We start from the raw sequence: 20,355 nt of genomic DNA on the forward strand, positions 1-20,355 counted from the left end.
TGTTTCCAAGTTCCATATCATCTACAAACTTTGGAATTGTGCCCTGTAAGCTAAGGTTTGTGTTATTAATACATTATTAGAAGAGCAAGGGGCCCAGCACACCCCACCTAGGGAACTTCACTTCAAACCTTTCTCCATCATGTAATACATCCAATAACCACTAACCTGTTTCCTGTCACTCAGTTGGTTTCTTATCTGCTAGTGTCGATTTACGTCCACAACACCTTTGTTCACAAGTCTGTTGCATAGCACAATTTCAAAGGTCTTTGGCAAGTCTGTATCCACCACATGAAACAGCATCGTCCTCATCAACCTCTCTGTCACCTCTTAAAAAGTTCATTGCCAACATGGATAATCATCTGATACTTGTAAGCATGGTGGCTCAGTGGTTAGCGCTGCTGCCTCACAGGGCCAGGGACCCGGGTTCGATTCCTGCCTCGGGCGACTGTGTGGAGTTTGCACATTCTCCCCATGTCTGCATGGTTTCCTCCCACAGTCCAAAGATGTGTAGGTTAGGTGAATTGGCCATGCTAAATTGCCCAGAGTGTTTGGTGCATTAGTCAGGGATAAATGTTGGGGAATGGGTCTGGAAGGGTTGCTCTTCGGAGGGTTGGTGTGGACTTGTTGGGCCAAAGGGCCTGTTTCCATACTGTATGGAATCCAATCTAATGAAGCATGTGGAATGTATTGAAATTGAATAATCCAAAAGTTATGTTTTCTAACTTAGCCAAAATAAAATTCAATCTGCACTAAATAAAATCAGAAATGAAGTGCTATAACTTGATCCTGCCAATGATGCAGTTTGAAGATGCTATCAAATCTGTTCAGATTCCTTTGTCAGATTGCATAACATGTCTAAACTGACACAGTTGTTAGGTTAAAATTTTAATCTTATTATGACCAAAATCTGAATTCAGATTTTTTTTTGGCTATCATTGTTTTGTTTTTCATATTTGTTGGAGATCTTAAACATGAGATTTTAGTGTCAAGAAGCGTAACACTTCAACACATTTGTTAGTGTAATGAGCGCTCAAAATCAGAAGTGACGATCACTTAATTTGTGTCCCAATATGTTAATAAATGTGTAGCTGCAATATTATTGTGCATACTCAAATGTTAAAAGCAGCGAATTGTTCATGGTGTTGATCATGGCATTTAGAGCAGGGATATGTGTATTATTCTTAATTTTATGGCTACTTTTAAATTGTCTCATTTCATCATAGAAGTTGCATCTGCTTGTAGGCTCCAGGACAGCAACAGGACTTTTCCTTTAAAAGGATATTTTGCTCTGGAGTAGTGTTACTATATACTAGATACAAGACATGTTAATCTATTTGGAAATGTGACATTATGAATGCATTGCAAATATCAGATATGTAGATACGCTTAAATTCTTTTACCTGAACAAAAATAGTGATTTTGAACCAAATGATTTACTATTCACAGAAAATAATATGTCATTGTTTTCCTTATAGGTGGTTCATTTGTTGGTTTAAAAAATTCTCCTGGTTTCCGACCATTGAATTTGCTTCAGGTAGGATTCATTGCGATTGTAATAGAGTATCCTGTATTATTTGAATTCATTGTTAGTTAAAGTCAACTTCCCTGCCCTGGTTCTGAGATAACAGTTGCCTATGATGTTTCATGTTTGTTACCCAGTGTATTTTTGAAATATGGAACATGCATGTTTATAATGGCATGTCAAGTTTAAATTCTGCTCAAGTTCAGCCCACAACTTGAACTTAAGAATTCCAAACAGCAACAACATGAATATCAATCTCACAGCTACTTTGATTTGAATATTTGTTAGTGCAAACTGAACAGGATTCATTTTACATAGAGACATAGAATCTCCATTTTAGCCCCAATTTCCTCTTCTCCACAGTATTCCGGCCTCTAATAGCAATTAAATCAAAATTGATTTTTAATAACTAAGGCAAAATATGTATCATGCCTTTGAGCAATTGAAGTTTTTGCTATGTAAATTTTCCAAAGGTTGGAACATCAAAATGCCTTTCTTAACATCAAAGTTAGTTGACATTATAGATAGTTCTCTGTTAGGCACAATTCCTTTCCCAATCAAAACTGCTATGTACGCTTTTTGTTTTGCAATAGCTCAGGTCTGTATTAAATTCAGACATTCCGTTATAACATTAATATTTGTTGCTACCATTTAGGAACTCTGAATTAATGATGAACAAATTATTTGAGGAAATAGTTATCCTTCATTTGTTAGAATGCTCCATCAGTGAATGAAAAGCTTTCTAACTGCCATAAACTGCAGGCAAATCCAACCATGTAAACAGTAACTCTGGAAATCAGAACAGTAAAACATTGGTAGCAGATTCCAGGGGGAAAGTAACTACAGATTTGTAGGCCATATGTGACATAAGCTATAGTTCAGACTATGCAATAATAACATGCTTACTGCAGTAAGGATTCTTAAACGTTTCAGTGTCACCAGGAAAGTTTGAAGATAAATTATTTTAAATAATCATTTATTTTTCTTTAAAGCTATAATTTAAGCTAAAATGTGACTCTGATTGAGAGCACTGTGTATACATATGTATTATAGAGTCATAGTTATACAGCACGGATAAATGGAAACAGACTCTTCGATCCAATTAGGCCGCGCCGACGAATTCCTAAGCTGATCTGGTCCCATTTGCCAGTATTTGGACCCATTCCCTCTAAACCCTTCCAATTCATGTAACCAACCTTTTAAATGATGGAATTGTACTCCCCTCCACAACCTCCACTGGCACCTCGTTCCATGCATGCACCACCCTCTGCATGAAAAAAATTGCTCCTCGGGTCCCTTTTAAATCTTTCCCCTCTTACCTTAAGCGTTTGCCCTTTAGTTTTGGACTTCCCTACCCTGGGAAAAATACCTTGGCTATTGACCCTTTCCATGTACTTCATGATTTTATAAACCTCAATAAGGTCACCTCTCAGCCTCTGCCAATCCAGGGAAAAAACTCCCAGTCTATTTAGCCTCTCCCTATAGCTCAAACCCTGCAATCCCTGGCAACATCCTTGTAAATCTTTTTTGAACTCTTTCATGTTTAACAGCATTTTTCCTATAGTAGGGAGACCAGAATTGACCGTAGTATTCTAAAAGTGGCCTCATCAATGTCCTGTACAGTTACAACATGACATCCCAACTCCTATACTCAATGCATTGAACAATAAGGGTAAGCATTCCAAACACCTTCTTTTTACCTTGTCTACCTGTGACTCCATTTTCAAGGAACTGTGCACCTGCACCCAGAGGTCCTTTAGTTCAGTGACATGTTCCCAGAGTCCTACCATTAACTGTATAAGTTCTGCCTTACCAAAATGCAATATTTCACATTTGTCTAAATTAAACTCAATCTGCCACTGCGTGGCCTGAGCTTCTGACAAAGTTTTAGGATACACCTGATCAGATGCCAGCGATTTGTCCACCTTTATGCATTCTAAGAATTCCATCATCACCTCTTCTGTAATATGGATGCTTTTCAAGATGTATGCGTTTTATCAGAAATTATTTGAAAAAAAAAGTCTGAGCTGTCTGTGCTGCCTCTCCAAAGGGTGATTCATCTGTGCTGTTCCTGGTCTTCTCTCCATGGCCCTGCACGTCCTTCCTTTTCGAAGAATGATTCAGTTTCTCTTTAATGCCTCAATTAAGCTTGCATCCATCACATGTTTCGGCAGCAAACTTAACCAGTCATTTTGTGAAGAAGTTTCTGCACATGTCTGCATTGCTTTTTCTTTGCCAACTAACATATTTGTCCCCCTCGTTCTCGATTCTCTACCACTGGAGGCAATTTTGCCCGGGCAAATCTGTCCACTCCTCTCAGGGTTTTGAATACATCAATCTTCTCTCAAGGACAATAAACACAAATGTAGTCGGTTCTGCTGAAACGTGCATTTCTTCAACACGAATTGGCTGTAATGCAATTGAAGAATTTAGAGCATTATTTGTAGAATGCGAACTTTCCTTACCTGTATTGGCTATAACACGATTTCAGTCCCATTAATTTAAATGGTGCTGCTATTATGTGATTTTCTAATATCACAGGATTGGAAACATCATGTTATATCAGGCCCAACTATAATGCATACAAATGAATAAATCATGCAACTAACTTAACTATATTGCTTTTACTTTTGTTATTGAGATCCTATGTGCCACGTTAATCTTTATTGAGCAAAACATAACTTTATCTTGATAGAAACTATATCTGTCCAGTTCAAGTTCAGCTGTTCAAACAACATTTTAGCATTCCTAAAAGTAAGAGAGTTAATTTAATGACTAAAGTAAGATGAGTCAAGTCTGTTCCTCTTGATTAATACAATAAATTGAAAAAGCTTTGTACTCCTCCTATTAGATGTATTGTGCATAATTTAGAATTATTGAAGGGACCCAACAATGGCAGTTACAATTCACATTCATGTACAAACCAGAATTGTTGGTAATTAAGAGAGAAATGCTGCCTTAGAACTGATTTGAGGTTCCGAAACCATATTGCAATAACTGCGTTAGTCATTTTAAATTGAAATTATGAGACAGATGCAGAATCAAATAATTTTAGTTAGCCTTAATCATACAAATACAAGAAACATAACATGAAAACTAAAATACTATGCACTAAGAACAGATTAAAGTTGAAATGCTATGGATCACTTTTTATTAATTAAGTTGCTGTGTATTATTATGTTATTTTAGTTTGACAATTAAACTATTAATTTCACTAATTTATGGCAACTAGTCCCTTGCTAAGAAGATTGTATAATAATTTGATTTGATTTAAGCCATTATTTTCTTTTAACACTGAGGTAGCAACCCGCATTGATACTCTTGATCCAACAATTCAGGACACATGCTGTGGTGCTTCAGCATCTTGTGCTTTCAAAATCCTTCATGCAGTTTTTACAAACATTTTGCCACAACTTGTTTGGAAAACCATTTAGGCGTACGTCCATGTATTTCTGTACTTGTACAACACCACTCAATCTTCACTTTGCATTTCCATTCCAGCTTGGACTTGTGCCAGTCAAATTCATAGTATGGAAGTGTGTTTCTGTTCTTGCATCATTTCTATTTTGGTCATGCTGTCACATCTAACAAAAAAAATTGTCTTTTAATATGAGGAAGACTACCATCTGAAAATAGTAAAAATTTCTAAGGCAAATGTTCTAAAGTTTATGAATAGTTAATTGAGTAAGACCATGTCTGTGGTACAGCATCAAATATTTGAACAATCATTCAAAAATAAACACATATTTGAAAGCATTCACTAATATCCTGCATAGCTGTAACAACGGAATAACACTCGCAGACAGATTGTGCATATATACACACATATCTATGCATATGATGTTATTATAAACATTTAGCATATAAAGCCTTAAAACTGAGACAGAGAACTCAAAGTGGTAAATACTTGAATGATTGTTTCCTGTCTAAGGTAATGATTATTATCCTGACTGCCACTAATTAAATAAAAACTCTGTCCCTTTTGGGATGATGCAGTGATATGCTGTGCAGGCAGGTGTAACGTTTTAATTCAGAGTATATCTTTGAAAGGTTCTATAATGTGTTATCTTAAAGAATTTTTACATAACTTACAAGCAGAGATGTATACATGCACAGAAGGAATATGATGACTGTTTTTGATATGTAATCATTATTGGCACATAGCAATGCATCTAATTGTTTCAAAATTTAGTAAGAGTCACTTATAATGGTTCCTTTTTATCAAAGTGTTATAAGTTCCTTGTGCTTTTCAAAAATAGCTTTTGCTCAAAGTGAAATTTTCTTGAAGAATAATAATTGCACATCAAACTTTGGCGCAAACAGAAATATATTTAAAATGAAAGTAGAACTCAACATCGTAATGCAAAAGCCAAGGCTTAGGTGTTTTCAGCCATCTTCAGCCAGAAGTGTCAAGTAGACGCTCCATCTCTCCCTTCCTCCTCAGGATGTCCGCATCAAAGGCCCCAGTAATAAACCAGTTCAATTCATTGCACATGATGATGATAAAAGTTTGAACGCTCTGAGCATTAGTTCCTGATAACATCTTGTCTGTAGTGTTGAAAACTTTGTGCTCCAACTCATGCATCTAGCCAAGCTGTTCCATTACAGGTACAACATTAGCAGCTTTCTGACAATGTCGAAAATTGCCAGATATGTTCTCTTCACAGAAAACAGGACAAGTCCAATCATCACCACTAGTCTATTCTTAATCTTCAGCAAAGTAATGGGAGGATGTCACAAACAGTGCTATCAACAGCACTTACTCAGTAATTGCTCATCAATTGTCACTGTTCTGTGAGAACCACTAAGCTCCAGACTCATTACAAAAACTGAATTCCAAAGGTGAGGTGAGAGGAGATGCTGTTGACATCAAGGCAGCCTTTGACCGAGGCATCAAGTAAGCCTAATAAAAGTGCAGTTGATGACAATTAGGACTATTGCATCCAGTTCTGCATGCCACACATTAGGAAGGTTATGAGAGCTTTGGAGAGATTGCTAAAAGGATCCATGATAATGTTGCAGGAATGATGAACTTGAATTTGAAGGTGGATTGGAAAGTTTAGAACTGTTTTCCTTAAAGAATATGTGGCTGTGAGGAGGTTTGGTGATGGTATTCAAAATCATGAGGAGTTTGGACAGGTTAGATAGGGAAATATCATTTCTATTAAAGGCGCAGTTGAGAATGTGTAAGGGTAGATTAAAAAGGAAGCAGCAGAAGAGATACAAAAGGAAGCAGCAAAAGAGATACGAAAGGAAAATGTTCATACAGCGAGTGATTAAGGTCTAGCTATCTCTTCCTCATAATTGTGGTGGAGGCAAATTAATTCAAATATTCAGAATGAAATTACACCATCATCTGAAAATGTGCAGGATTAGGACAGAAGACAGGCGATTGACATTGGGCTCATGCAGAGATTCTGTACTGTAACAGAACTGTGATTCTGAGGGGAAATTCTCTACTAGTTAAAGTTAAGATTAGAGTCAGACCTTGTCCAAAGGAAGATTGTTCCAATTGTTAAGGATCAATCATTTCAACCCAGAGCATCTATAGGTGTTCTTCAGGGAAGTATTCAGTTATATTTATTGGTTTCAAAGGTCGGCGCAACATCGAGGGCCGAAGGGCCTGTACTGCACTGTAATGTTCTATCTATCTATCTATCTATCTATCTATCTATATTCAGCTGCCTCATTGATTACCTTCCCTCCCTCCTAAGGTCATACGTGGATACATAATTGCACAGTGCTCAATCCCATTTGTAATACCACATACTGAAGTAGTCTGTGCCTGCATGCAACAAGACCTGGACAACATTTGGGTATGAGCAGATTAGTTGCAAGTAAGATTTGCACCACCTGTGTCAGGCAATGACCATCTCCCAAAAGAAATTTCTTTCCTTAACATTAATGGCATTGCCTCCAGTGAATCTCCCACTGTTATTCTGAGGTTACCATTGATCAGAAATTATGCAGCTGGTCAGCTGCAGAAGTCTTAAGAGCAGATCAGATGCTGGGAAGTCTGTGCCCAATAACTCACCTCCTGACGTGCCAAAGCTTGCCACAGTCTATAAGGTTCAAGTCAGGAGTGTAATGGAACATTCTGCACTGCCTGGATAGATGCAGCTCCAATAAGATTCTATAATATTGACATCATCCCTGTTCAAAGCAACCCACTTAATTGCGATCATGTCCACCAAGTTAAACATTCACTCCCTTCCCCATTGACACAAGGTGGCAGCACCATGTACCCAAAAAAGGTGCACTGCAGCGAGTTGCAAGGCTCTTCTGACCGTATGATCCAAACTTGTGGCAAATGCCAACTTGAAGAACGGGAGTTCAACAGCAAAGTATACACATGTTTTTAAGCATTTGGTTTTGCCTGTGAAGACCAAGAATTTCCAATACTATGCATTTAATGCTGTTAATTGGCATTAATTAACTTGACATGATAGCACTTTACTTCACTCTGAATACTGATTTCACTGCTGATTGGCATTTGTTTATTTCATATGTGTTTTATGTATATTTTGTATGTGTAATTCCATGTCGATCCTCAGAAACTACCTATTCTCTACAGTCCTTTGGATTTGATTCACTTAAAAGTTGCACCTACCTTTCATCTATCTTTGTTGTGAACATATTCCTGATGTGAAGAACTGAGTGTTTGTACTGATGACAGGAGAAAGATCATGTAATGTTGTTTCTTCAATCTGAATTCCTTTTGAAAATGCTTTAATTTCTAACATACCTTCCTTTGTTCTAGAGGTTAGTAAACAAAATTTGAGGGGGCGGGGAAAACAGAATTGCGGATGCTGGAAATCCAAAACAAAAATTGCTGGAGGTCTGGCAACATCTGTTTCATTTCCAGTGACCCTTCTTCAGAACCCCAAGAGTTTTGATGAAGGGTCACTAGACATAAAGCATTAGCTCTGCTTTTTCTGTACAGCTGCTACTGGACGTGATGAGTTTCTCGAGGAATTTCTGTTTTTATTTTTGATCTCAAGGGATTTCAGATCATATACTGGCAGGTTAACAGATGGAAAGCAATAAGAATAAATGGATTTCTAAGTTTGCTGATGGCAAAAACTAGGTAGAAATGTATATTGTGAGGAGAATGCAAAGAAGCTTCAAGTGGATTTATTCATTCATGGGATACGGATATCACTAGCTAAGCCCATTTGTAATTGTCCTTGAAACGGTGGTAGTGAGCTGCCTTCTTGAACCACTGTAATCATAGTCTAGGTAAATCCACAGTGCTATAAGGGCAAAAAGGTGACAAAATATAATGGGTAAAAATGTGAAGTTAACCATTTTAGTAGGAAAACTATAAAATGCAGAGTATTTCTTTAATGATGAGACATTTGGAAATGCTGATGTCCAAAGGGACCAGAGTCTCTTTGCTGATGATTTGGAAGGTAAACGATATGTTGGCCTTTTCTTGCTAGAGAATATGAGTACAGAAGTAAAGAAGTCTTGCTTCATTTGCTTAGAAAGTGAGGGCTGCAGATGCTGGTTTTCAGAGTTGAGAGTGTGGTGCTGGAAAAGCACAGCGATCTGCAGCATCCGAGGAGCAGGAAAATTGACATTTCAGGCATAAGCCCTTCAACAGGAATGTAAGCCCTTCATATGTGTAATGTCTTGATAACTCAAAAACTGAAATATTGTGTGCAGATCTGGCCTCATTACCTAAGGAAAGGTATAGTTGCCATAGACGGTGTTCAACAAAGGTTCATCAGACAGACACTGGAAACTCTCTCCTCAAGAATCAAAGGTTTAGCAGAAAGAAAGATGATCTCACTGGAACATGCTAGATGTGAGTGATCGGAGGATAGTGCATAAAGATGTCATATGAGGGAGAAAATCAACCATGGTCTACTTCAATGGTGTAGCAGGTTTGAGGTTGAATGATCAACCAGCCTTTTCAATAAATTCGATTCTGTTTTGCAGAACAATACATTTTTGGACATGTCAACTGATGGAACCAAATATTGTACACTGATCTTCTACACTGTTCTGCTTTGCATTCAAAAAACCGTCCGGAAATGTAATAGATTTGTTGTGTTTGCATTAGCTTCTCTAATATATAATCAAATTTACTGTTTAATAAATCTAGGTTGTAATATTCTAGTGAGTGTTCTTGAGAGATCTAGGGTATACATACCTTTTTTTTAGGATGGCAGGTAAAATTGAGAAAGCTATTGTTAAAACAAAGACTCATCCTTAGCTTTACAAACAGCCATGGAGTACAAATGCAAGAAGATTCTGCAAAACCTTTAAAAATGGCTGATTGGGTCCCAGCTGTGATGTTATGTAAAAATTGGATATCATATTTTAGGAAGAATTTCAAACTCTCCAAAACAGTACAGAAGAAATTTATTGGAATGGTGCAAAGATGCAGGGACAAGAGAAACTGAGGTTGTTTCCCATGGAGTAGAACTTTAGAAGGGAAGATTTAACAGAGGTGTTCAAGATCATGAAGGGTTTTGTTAAGTAAATAAGGAAGAACTGTTTCCAGGAGTGGAAGATAAGTAACTAAAGGATACAGGTTTCAGGTATTTGACAAAGAAACCAGAGGGAAGATGAGAGTTGATATTAGGTAAAACGTTTTATGATTTATATGATTGTGCACTGAGTGAAATATTGGGGAAACAGCTTGGACAATAACTTTCAAAAATTTATTTGATGAGGGGAAAACTTTGCACAGCTGTGGGGAATTGGCAAAGGAGTGGAATAAATTGAAGCAATTGCCTAATGAGTGAAAGAGAGACGTGAGCAATCCTAAAAGCTCTCAATATTATAAAACATAGCTAACAATCTCTCCCTTTCTCAAAAGATCTACTTAAGTTTTCTGAAGCTCAGCTCTGCATACTTGTCACGATAGGTTTGGCAGCATTAGAGAAACGATAAGTTATTATTGTTTAGGCCTGTGACTGTAGATCAGAACTGGGAAAAGTTAGAAATATAGTAAAATTTAAGCAAATAAAAGCTCAGAGGATGGGAAAAAAAACAAAAAGGAAAGTCTGTGATCATGTGGAATGTGTAAGAGATTAAATGTCTAAATGGTCATAGTACAAGTCGAAGGGAGTCATGATGGGGCAAGTCAAGAAGTAAAAGATATTTCTAGAAAAACTGTGAAACAGAATTATGAATAGCTAGCAGAAGAAAGATGTGTAAGGTAAAGCAAACAGGAAAAAATATAAAGAAAATGAAAAGGCAGAGTTATGATTTAAAATTCGTGAATTCACTGGGATGCAGCAAGAAGCTCAGGATAGAAAGTTCAGAGTGCGAAGAAGGTGGAGAATTAACATAAGAGGCAACTCAGATTTGTGAGCTGGTTGGAGGTATCCTGCAAAGTGGTCACCAAGTCTGCATTTGGCTGTCTCATTGTTGAGGAAGCCATGTCATGAGTAGTAAATGCAGTGCTCATTTGAAAATATGTGAATCACTGTTTCATCTGGAAGCAGTGTTTCAGACAATGATGGTGGGAAGAGAGGAGATAAAAGGCAGCTTTTACATCTCTTTGATTTGCATGGAATTGTACTGTGGGAAAAGGGGAGAGAGAGAGAGAGTAAATAAGGAGTAGACCAGGGAATTATGTAGAGAGCAGCCCCTTCAGACAGCTGACAGGGGACACTGTCATCCTCAACACCCTCCCCTTCCGTAACACCTTACCGTGTAAGTGAGGAGATGCAACACATGCTCTTCCCTTAATATCCAAGGTCCCAAATTATTAACAATTAAACTTGTTCTTCTTTAAATTTAGAATTACTCCTGAAATAGCCTCTCTGTTGGAGACAGCAAATAGAATGGGTAACTACTTTGCAAATCATCTCTGTCCAAGCTACAAACATAACCCTAACACTACAGCTGTCCATTTAACTCTCCATCAGACTTTCCTTCTGATCTGACATGTTAGATGTGTTTTTGGACACTGCTTCAAAAAGGCTGAAACTGCCTAACAAAATATATTTTAATAAATATTACAAAGAAAATTTGCTGGGATAGAATGAAGAAAGCTCCACATATCCTAGCAAGCTTTCAGTGTTTTAGTCATATGATCATGCATAATTTAATCCTGTAAACTGCATGTCAGGTGTTGTACCTCGGTTGAGCTCATTCAGTGTTCCAATGAAGCTGTTTGAAAACTTCCAATTTGTTCACAAACATAACCCTGAGCGACCACTTGCTTCTTATGTTAGACCTTCACATTGCTGCCAATCAAACATTACTGACCTCAACGTCGTGCTATGTTCTGATGTAGCTCAACCCCAGCTTGAGGAATAGCACCTCAGTGTTCTGAGTAAGCACTTTGCAACTTCCTGGATGTGACGGTTTTAGATCATTAACTCTGCCCTATTTTAGTTTCTTTTTCCTTGCTTTTTTTTTTAACACTCTCTGTTTTTGAATGGCAACTGTTCATAATCCTACAATTAACATCTCTTCTAGCTGTATCTATCATCTCTTCACTCATACCAGAACCAATTCATTTGGCCTTGCACCTTATATCATGAAATGTTTCATCATTAATCTCTCAAATCTTATCATACACTTTCCATTTTGTTTTTCCCCTACCATCTCCCTTTTGCTTGCTCAAAACTTCTTGCATTCTGATGAAAGGACATAGATCTGAAACAGTGGCCTAGTTTTTCACCATGAGGAGACCCTCCCATGATGAAAATGTTGAAGATATCCAAGTCTCACCTTGCAGTCATAGAGATCTACAGCACAGAAAAAAGGTCCTTTGGACCATTGCAACTGTATTGGTCAAAACCAGCCACTGAACTATTCTATCTTGGCACATAGCCTTATATGTGATTTGCACATCTAAATACTTCTTAAATGTTATGAACATTTCTGCTGCCTTTATAGGCAGAGAGTTGCATATTCCTGTCACCCTCTGGGTGAAAGATCTTCCTCATGTCTCCTTTAAATCTTCTGCCTTTTATGTTAAATCAATGCAACATCCCTCCCAAATTGATCCTTCCATCAAGAGTTAACGTTTCTTCCCGTCTACCCTATGCAAGCCTTACATATTTTGTACATCTCAATTAATGTCCCCTGTCTATCTCCTCTGTTGCTGGGTAAACAACCCCAGTTTGTCCAATTTTTCTTCATAGCTGGAACTGTCCAGCCCCCAAAGCAACATCCTGGTAAATCTGTGTACCCTTTCTCATGCAATCATTTCCCTCCTTTACTGTGGATTCCAGAACTACACACACTACTCTAGCAGTGGCCTAACCAACATTGTATACAGTTCCAGCATAATCAATTTGCTCTCAAATTGTATGCTTCAACTAATAAAGACAAGTATACCATATGCTGTCTTAACCACTTAACCACCTATTCTGATACTTTAAGGGACCACTGTGCATACACACCAAGGTCCCTCTGAATCTCAGTAGTTCCAATGGCCAAGTGCATCACCTCACATTTACCTGATTTAATTCCATTTGCCATAGATGAGCCCATCAAAGAATGGTGGGTGGAAGTAGGCACTAAATTGACCTAGGGAGTCAGCAGCCATGAGCAATGAGTAAAGTGGCATAGACTGACATAAAGCACGAGTGGCTATGAGAGTTGAGTAGAGATCTTTAGGTGGCATGGATTGGCTTTGGTGAGGCATAGAGAATCTGAGAGATTAAAGGTAAGTGCTGATGGAATATTTCAATATTTGGCTGTAGTGCTGGAGCACTGAGACAGGCTCCGTGCTCTGCCCACCTCAGGAACTGGCAGCCTATCCATCCAGATTGCCGACACATTGAGATGGGAGGTCTGCCTGAACCAGGATCAAAAATCATCATCATTGACTCTTTCTCTCTCCCTGTGTGTGTAATATGTCATATAGCCTGTTGTGTTTATTTCAGATTTCCAGCAGTCAACGCATTTCTATTCAGGGTCTAACAGATGAAAATATTGGTTTTGAAAGTTTGGCTTGCAGTTGGAGTGCCACCCGATTACATTTCTTTCAGTACCCTTTAGGGTTTGGGGGCAGGAGGTTAAATCAAATCTACACATATGAGAATTCCAGGCAATCCAATTCTCAGCAAAGCTGTTAAGTATCATTCATACATGTCTCAATGGCTGAATTACAAGTCCTCCCATTATCGCCAACTTGTGAAACTTCAGATATTTCACCAAGGAAAATGAAATACCACCCTGAAGAAATCCATCACCTTTTTAACTTTGTTTGTAACCTGTGACAACACAAGAGCTGTGAGATAGTGCATCCCTTCTCCTAAGTGAAATATCTGGGCAGTGTGTCAATTTGAACATGGATACTTGAATCCACAGAGACAAAGTTAACACAGGATCCTGTTGAGGGGTAGGATGTTGATTAGCAAATGAGATCGTACACAATCTTGATACTTTATGAAACTGACTTCCGTCATTTGGATTGCCAAGTGGGGAAAATGATTAACCTGCTGTTCCTAACTGTGCTACCCGAAATGTAACTCCACACTGTGGTTGCTCCTAATGTTTTCTGAATTCACTAAGCAAGTTTAGCCATGTCGAGATGGGAAAAATTATGCCCTTGTCACCATGACTTTTTTTCAAAAGCAATGCATTTAAAATTTCTTAATGGCCTTATTTCATTTTCAGATAGACTTTGAAAAATGATAATGAATGTTTCTCTCTGTAAGCTCTTAAAATGCCTCTGGGCCAAAAAAGAGATGTAGTTCTAAGGATAATACAGTGTAATCCAAATTTAGATAGTCGTTTTGTCTTTATTTTACATTTTTAATCCTATCCCAGCTCTCAAGTTGCCCGCCAGTGATCTTCAATCCACTACAGCAGCAACAGCTCCCCCAGTTTTCTCAGCAACAGTCATCCCAGCAGTCTGCAATCTCCAGCCCTCAACAGCAGGGAGAACAGGTGCATTTTCTTTACATGTTACAAAGCTAGAAAGTTGACTCACTAAAAGCAGGTTGCAAAACACAACTGAACCATGCAGTTGTGAATGCAGCTTTTGAAATGACAAGAATGTAAATCTTAAAATATGGGAAAACTAAAGCTACTAGGGCTGGAATATTCCTCTTACACACTTTCCAGTATATGATGTTCCTTGACCTTTTCTATAAAATGGACAGCAAAATTTAAACCTGCACTTCCACACGTCATTTATTGTAGCCGTTGTTTCCTATGCGGTCACCTCTACATTGGAGAGACTGGACGCCTTCTCGCAGAGCGCTTTAGAGAACATCTCTGGGACACCGCATTAATCAACTCCACTGCCCTGTGGCCGAACATTTCAACTCCCCCACCCCACTCTGCCGCCTCCATCACCGTTCCCTCACCGCCCAATGCCTGGAGGAAGAACATCTTTTCTTCCGCCTTGGGACCCTTCAAGCCCAAGGCATCAACGTGAACTTCATCAGTTTCCTCAATGCCCCTTCCCCACCTTACCCCAGTTCCAACCATCCAGCTCAGCACCGACCTCATTACCTGTCCAACCTGTCAAATTTCCATCCCACCTATCCATTCAAACCCTCCTCCCTGACCTATCACCTTTACCCCCACCTCCATCCTCCTCTTGCACTTTTAGCTACCTTCTCCCCAGCCCCATCTCCTCCCATTTTTTCTCTTGCCGGCCCCCCCCATTCCTGATGAAGGGCTCTGGCCCGAAACATCAATTCTCCTGCTCCTTGGATGTTGCCTGACCTGCTGTGCTTTTCCAGCAACACACACTTGACTCTGATCTCCAGCATCTGCAGACCTCACTTTCTCCTAGACACTCAAACTTGCTTTACAATAATGGTGAAACAATATCATATTCTAATTTATGATTAACATTGACAAGCTTAATTTATAGTATCCATGTCATTTGAGATTTGCAAAGTTTAATCCTTTTTAATCTGAAAACATTTTTGAAAAACAATCTAGCTGAAGTATAATACTACTTCATTAAAATAGATTAATATCTAGTGTGGTCAACAAATTAAATAGATAAATATTGTTAGCACATTAAATCATTAAATCAATAAATAAATTTGAATGCTAATATTATAAAATATTTGAATATTTTAAACATATTTTTGTTTGCCTGGAGGTGATCATTTTCATGGTTAGAGTGAGACAACCCTGTTGTAATTCCCTGGCTAGAACTGGAGTGAATTTTGGTTTTCAATTGCTTAATTCTCCTAAATATCAAAACAATATTGACACTGATTGGGCGCTGTTTGTTTGTGTCCAAAGGGGTGCTTCAGTCTTAACTTGCATTATAATAGTGACATCCATTGATAAAAAGTCAATGCTTAGCCTGTGTGGTGTCTATTTTGACATGACATTGCATTCCATTACTTGTCAAGCTAGTAAGACTAGACGTGTCCTTTTACAAATGTTCATGTACAGAATTTAATCATTTAATTATGAAGTTTATTTCAGACCAATAAACTTTTAGAATCACTCAATTTTTTTTTCCAAAAAAATCCGAAGGTAGCTAAGTAAAGTTTAAATAAAAACAAAAGTTTCTTGCATCACCAAAAAAAGTGGACCATACAGAATATCTAAGGTTGAAACCTGTAACTTGAACAATACGTGGTCTGTGTCAAGCCACTTCCATTTATACTTATAAACCTATTAACATAAAAATTAAGAGATTTATACAAGTTTTAATTAATGTCTCCCATCCAACTGCAAATCCTAGAGAAAACAGTGGTTACCCTGGCCAATAACTATACTGCATAACTTAGTTAAATAGTCAGTCACTTAAGTGGTTAATTTATTCCAGGATTCATTTTCACTGTTATTGCCAAATGTTAAGCCATGCTATTAAATCCACAAAAATTCAGCAGTACCAATGGCAATCTTTCGCAGCAGATGGTTGAATTTGCTTTATTTGTGTTGGCTTGGGTAAGAAGGGTTGTTGTATTGCTTTTTTAAAATGCATGATGCTTCCCTTTTTTTTGCAAACTTCAATGTCGCACTAAACTAGGATTGTCTTTCATGTTTCCTTCTAAATATCTTCATTCATACTGGATGAAATTTTCTCACTTCCTACTAGGCTTTTCCTTCAGATACACAAGGTGTTACAATGTGTGTCCCAGAGAGCATTCTTTGCTGGAGTTTTGAATAATCTTTGTGTAAATTGAACATATCAAGATACTGTTTTTTCTCTAAGAGCTACTTCTGAGGTGGAGGACAATGTCTTATTAATTTTTGAGGCTGATTTCTGGGAATGACTATCCCCCAAGCTTGGAGTCCAGTTCAGAATATAATTCTCTTATTAAGGATTAGTTCTCTTTAACATAAAATGTAATCACTTTCTATCAGCCAACACTGAAGTAAATTAAGTAATTAAATCCATTGTTATCTCTGTAAGCATAAAGCTAAGGTCCATTGGTTTCTGGAAAATGAAGAGATGACGTACAAACTATGGGATGATTACTCTGCATCTCGTATTTAGACAGGTTTATATTTGAGCAGAATTTTCCTTTGGCAAAAAATACAGAATCCTTCAGAATAGTTTGTGGCTACATCAGCTTCTTAAAATTATCCATTAAAATACTGATTCCTTGAGATGTTTCATTATGATTCACTGAAGTTGAAATCCTTGAGATCTAGTCTAGAAGAAATGTTCAAATGATGAATAAATAATACTTCATACTGATGCAAATACCACAGAACTCAGATGTAGGAACTCTCTTCTGTCCAGCAGAATTCTGACCAGGCTCCAACTAGCCAGGAGCAGGCTTTGACAGCTCAGCAGACTGCAGTCATCAACCTGGCAGCAGGTTTTGTGCCTCCACAGGCTGCAGGTACATACTCTTGCTTTCACCTTTATACTTGTGTCTTTTCCTCCTCTTATTTCTGTCTTGAGTAACTTTCTTTCAGAAATGCCTGACTAGTTTATCAGCCTTATATTTTGCACCTATGAACAGCTAATAATTGTTTTTCCCCCCTTGGAGTCTTGTGATGCCACTTTCAGTCAAACACTGATTGCTTGACAGTGCGCATATTAAAAAGATTGCACCAACTCTTTGAAAGCCTGAATGCATGTATTTATTTTGTTGCACATAATCCTTTTCCTTGAGCTTTTCCCCCTTCCCTTACCCTACAAATGTCTGTTGCTTTGCACAGTAATTGAGGAGTATACCAATCCATATCCATTTATCTTCCAGTCGCTGATAATACCGAGTATTGTGGAGGTCTGACTAATCAATTGATCAGCATGCATATTTCCATTAAAATTGAAGCTATTTAACCTTGAGTACTGAGTGTGCATTATTTTGTTACAATGGATGTCAAAAGGTTGACATGTTCATTCTATTTTCCATAAATCCAGAAAGTAAACAAATGTTTTGAAACAAAACTGACCTTTGAGAAACTAGATATCTCAATGAATTTCTATTAAGTGAAACGCTGTTAAAGTTTCCACAAATATTTACAAAGATATTTCCAACTGAAAACTTGCAAACCATTTTCAACAGCAAAAAATTAAGTGCACACTCAGTATATTTAACAAATTACAGACCTGTAATCTTGTTACATTCCATAAAATTATTTAGCAATGTTTCTGATTTAGACTAATAGGTGAATTCTACTGATCCCCTTTCTGTTACAATCTTTCCCTATCCTGGTTCCCTCCCTCATTTGAACCTCTTGTTGTCCTTCCTTTTCCCTCTACCTATCTCCCCTGTAGTGTTGTCTCAGCTTGGCTCTGCTGTGAACAGACCTGGGCAAAGCCTTCCTCAGCAGAGACTCCAGCTTACATCTGCCTTGCAGCAGCAACAGCAACAAGCCTTGCAGCAGCAGCAACAGATACAAGTAATCCAGCAACTTGGCTACAATTACATGAAATAAAAAATTCTCAGCTCCAAAATAAAGAATGGAGAAAAGTCTCTGAGGTGCTGCCCAAAAATCTAAAATGTTTTGTTTATTTAAATCTGTGAAGAGTTAGCAGTCAAAAAAATTGGGCAATGAGGATGCAATTATTTAATCACTTTGGAGCACTGAATTTACATTAATGACATCCTAGCCATCCACCTCTTTCTCTTGTACTTATGCTCAAGAGTGCTTGTGGCACATTGAAAGAATGAGAACCACTGCAGGCAATGTTATAAAGGATATCTGTTATATCCCCTCCCAAAAATGTTTTTAAAAATCTACTTTTTTTGCATACCTGCAGTTGGAATCAACATCAACTGTGCATTATGGAAATGGCTTTCTATATAAGATGCTAGTGCTCAATATGATTTCATTGCAATTTACCTTGAGTTATATTGTTAGCCTTCTTTCAAAATAATTTGAGAATCATAGAACAATTGAAATAACTTGAAACTGCAAAACATACAATTGTTTAACTTGGTACATTCCATTATAATACTGAGCCTAGCACAGATGCCTCTTAGAAGTTGCTGACTTGCTGCGGTTCTGTTACCATCCACATCTGCATCCAACTGAAAATACTAAAGCATATTTAGATCTGACGTTGACTAACAAGCATGCAGTTAGCTCTGCAAGAACAAAGTGTTTGTGTGTCAAATTGTCTTAACTCTTCTGTGCCACTGGTGCTGCTTGACTGTAGTCATTAAATTTGTGGGTTTAATTTTCTTTTTCTGTCTCCATCCTTAAAAACTTCCAAAATGTTTAAACTGATTCATCTCTTTGCTGTCAAGCCTGCAATTTGATCATCTGACCATTTTTCTCTAAGTCTTACAAATTGTGTTCTTTTGTTCCCCTTCCGTTCCTGGCAGCAGTTACGATACTTGCAACATCAAATGGCTATAGCAGTTCAGCTTCGACAACAACAACAACAACAACAGCAGCAGCAGCAGCAGCATTCAGGCAACCAGTCAAAAAGTAAAAGGAAAAGAGGAACTCCTACTCCACCAAAATCATGAACCATCTAATGTTTTTAACTTTAAAATTACTTATTGAACATATCTCTTGTGGTGAAGTGAATTTTTTTTTTAAATTATTTTTAAAAATTAAACCTAACCATTGCATATAAGTCTTTGTTTCAGCAAGAATTCATTGTTAACTTAGTTTAAAAATAACTTGTACATGATTTCAAAGACAAAAACTGATTTATTGTACAAGATTAACTCTTCACTATTTCACATTTATTGTGGGTGTTACACTCTTCATCACTTCAGTGAGCAGTTTATGGACTTCTCTGTGTCTTGTTTGAGCACGAACAATACAGTCCTGGAGTTTTTCACTGGAGAGACCACTCCCCCCTCCATATGGAAAGAAAAAGATAGAATGATTGGCAACAACGGTTATGTTCTTACTGAAACAATACAGTCAAAGAAGGACAGTTCTTCATATTTAAATCATTGTTAAAACAAACATTCACATTACATGCTGAAATATCACTGTCAAGTACAGGTCTTTTTCACAAGTGTCTTCCACGTCTTATTTGAAGGCTTTCTAATACAGTAAAACTAAAATAAATCCTTGCACGGAATTATCAATTAACATTTTTCTTACAAATATCTGATGTCTAAAGTAATTGCACTTGGGGGAATAAAAATTCTAGTACTTTATGGTGGCTAAACCCAAGGTTTCTTATTAGTAATGATTTTACTGTATCTTTTTCCAGGAGTTGTGATTTTGCCAAAAGATCGGTTACAAGAAATTTTGGGGGGTAGACAGGAAAGAAAATGAATCAGAACCATCTTGTGACCTCAATGAAGGCCTAAATAAAGGGACTTAAGGAGAATGCCAGAAATTAAAGCCCTGTTACTATTGGTATTATGAGGGGGAAAACAGTTGATGGAAAATCATTTGTAAGATTTTGTTTGGGTGGGGTGAGCCTAGGGTAGGACTTTGTAAAGGATAGGGTGGATCATATACAAAGTGAAGCTGCTAAGATCGATGGAACATCAGGTCAG

At 37.6% G+C, this 20,355-nt stretch overlaps 2 protein-coding genes across 15 annotated transcripts in view; one reads left to right on the forward strand and one right to left on the reverse strand.

Annotated features, from left to right (window-relative positions):
- The window catches only part of supt20 (SPT20 homolog, SAGA complex component), a 62,050-nt gene extending 42,581 nt beyond the window's left edge, over positions 1-19,469 (forward strand). For 6 of the 14 annotated variants that reach the window (XM_072577182.1, XM_072577185.1, XM_072577181.1 and 3 more), the window contains 5 exons: positions 1,476-1,534; positions 14,273-14,392; positions 17,175-17,274; positions 18,159-18,283; positions 19,213-19,469. In XM_072577182.1, coding sequence (XP_072433283.1) covers positions 1,476-1,534; positions 14,273-14,392; positions 17,175-17,274; positions 18,159-18,283; positions 19,213-19,359 — 551 coding nt within the window. In that variant the 3' untranslated portion in view covers positions 19,360-19,469. The remainder of the gene's footprint in view (positions 1-1,475; positions 1,535-14,272; positions 14,393-17,174; positions 17,275-18,158; positions 18,284-19,212) is intronic. The other 8 variants (XM_072577184.1, XM_072577190.1, XM_072577191.1 and 5 more) reach the window with 8 other exon arrangements.
- A 57-nt stretch (positions 19,470-19,526) lies between these two features.
- Positions 19,527-20,355, reverse strand: part of exosc8 (exosome component 8) — a 30,261-nt gene continuing 29,432 nt past the window's right edge. Inside the window, exon 11 of the mRNA XM_072577197.1 lies at positions 19,527-19,698. Within this exon, the coding sequence (XP_072433298.1) occupies positions 19,571-19,698 (128 nt within the window). The 3' untranslated portion in view covers positions 19,527-19,570. The remainder of the gene's footprint in view (positions 19,699-20,355) is intronic.

This window comes from Chiloscyllium punctatum, chromosome 9 (assembly GCF_047496795.1).
Source record: "Chiloscyllium punctatum isolate Juve2018m chromosome 9, sChiPun1.3, whole genome shotgun sequence".
NCBI lineage: Eukaryota > Metazoa > Chordata > Chondrichthyes > Orectolobiformes > Hemiscylliidae > Chiloscyllium > Chiloscyllium punctatum.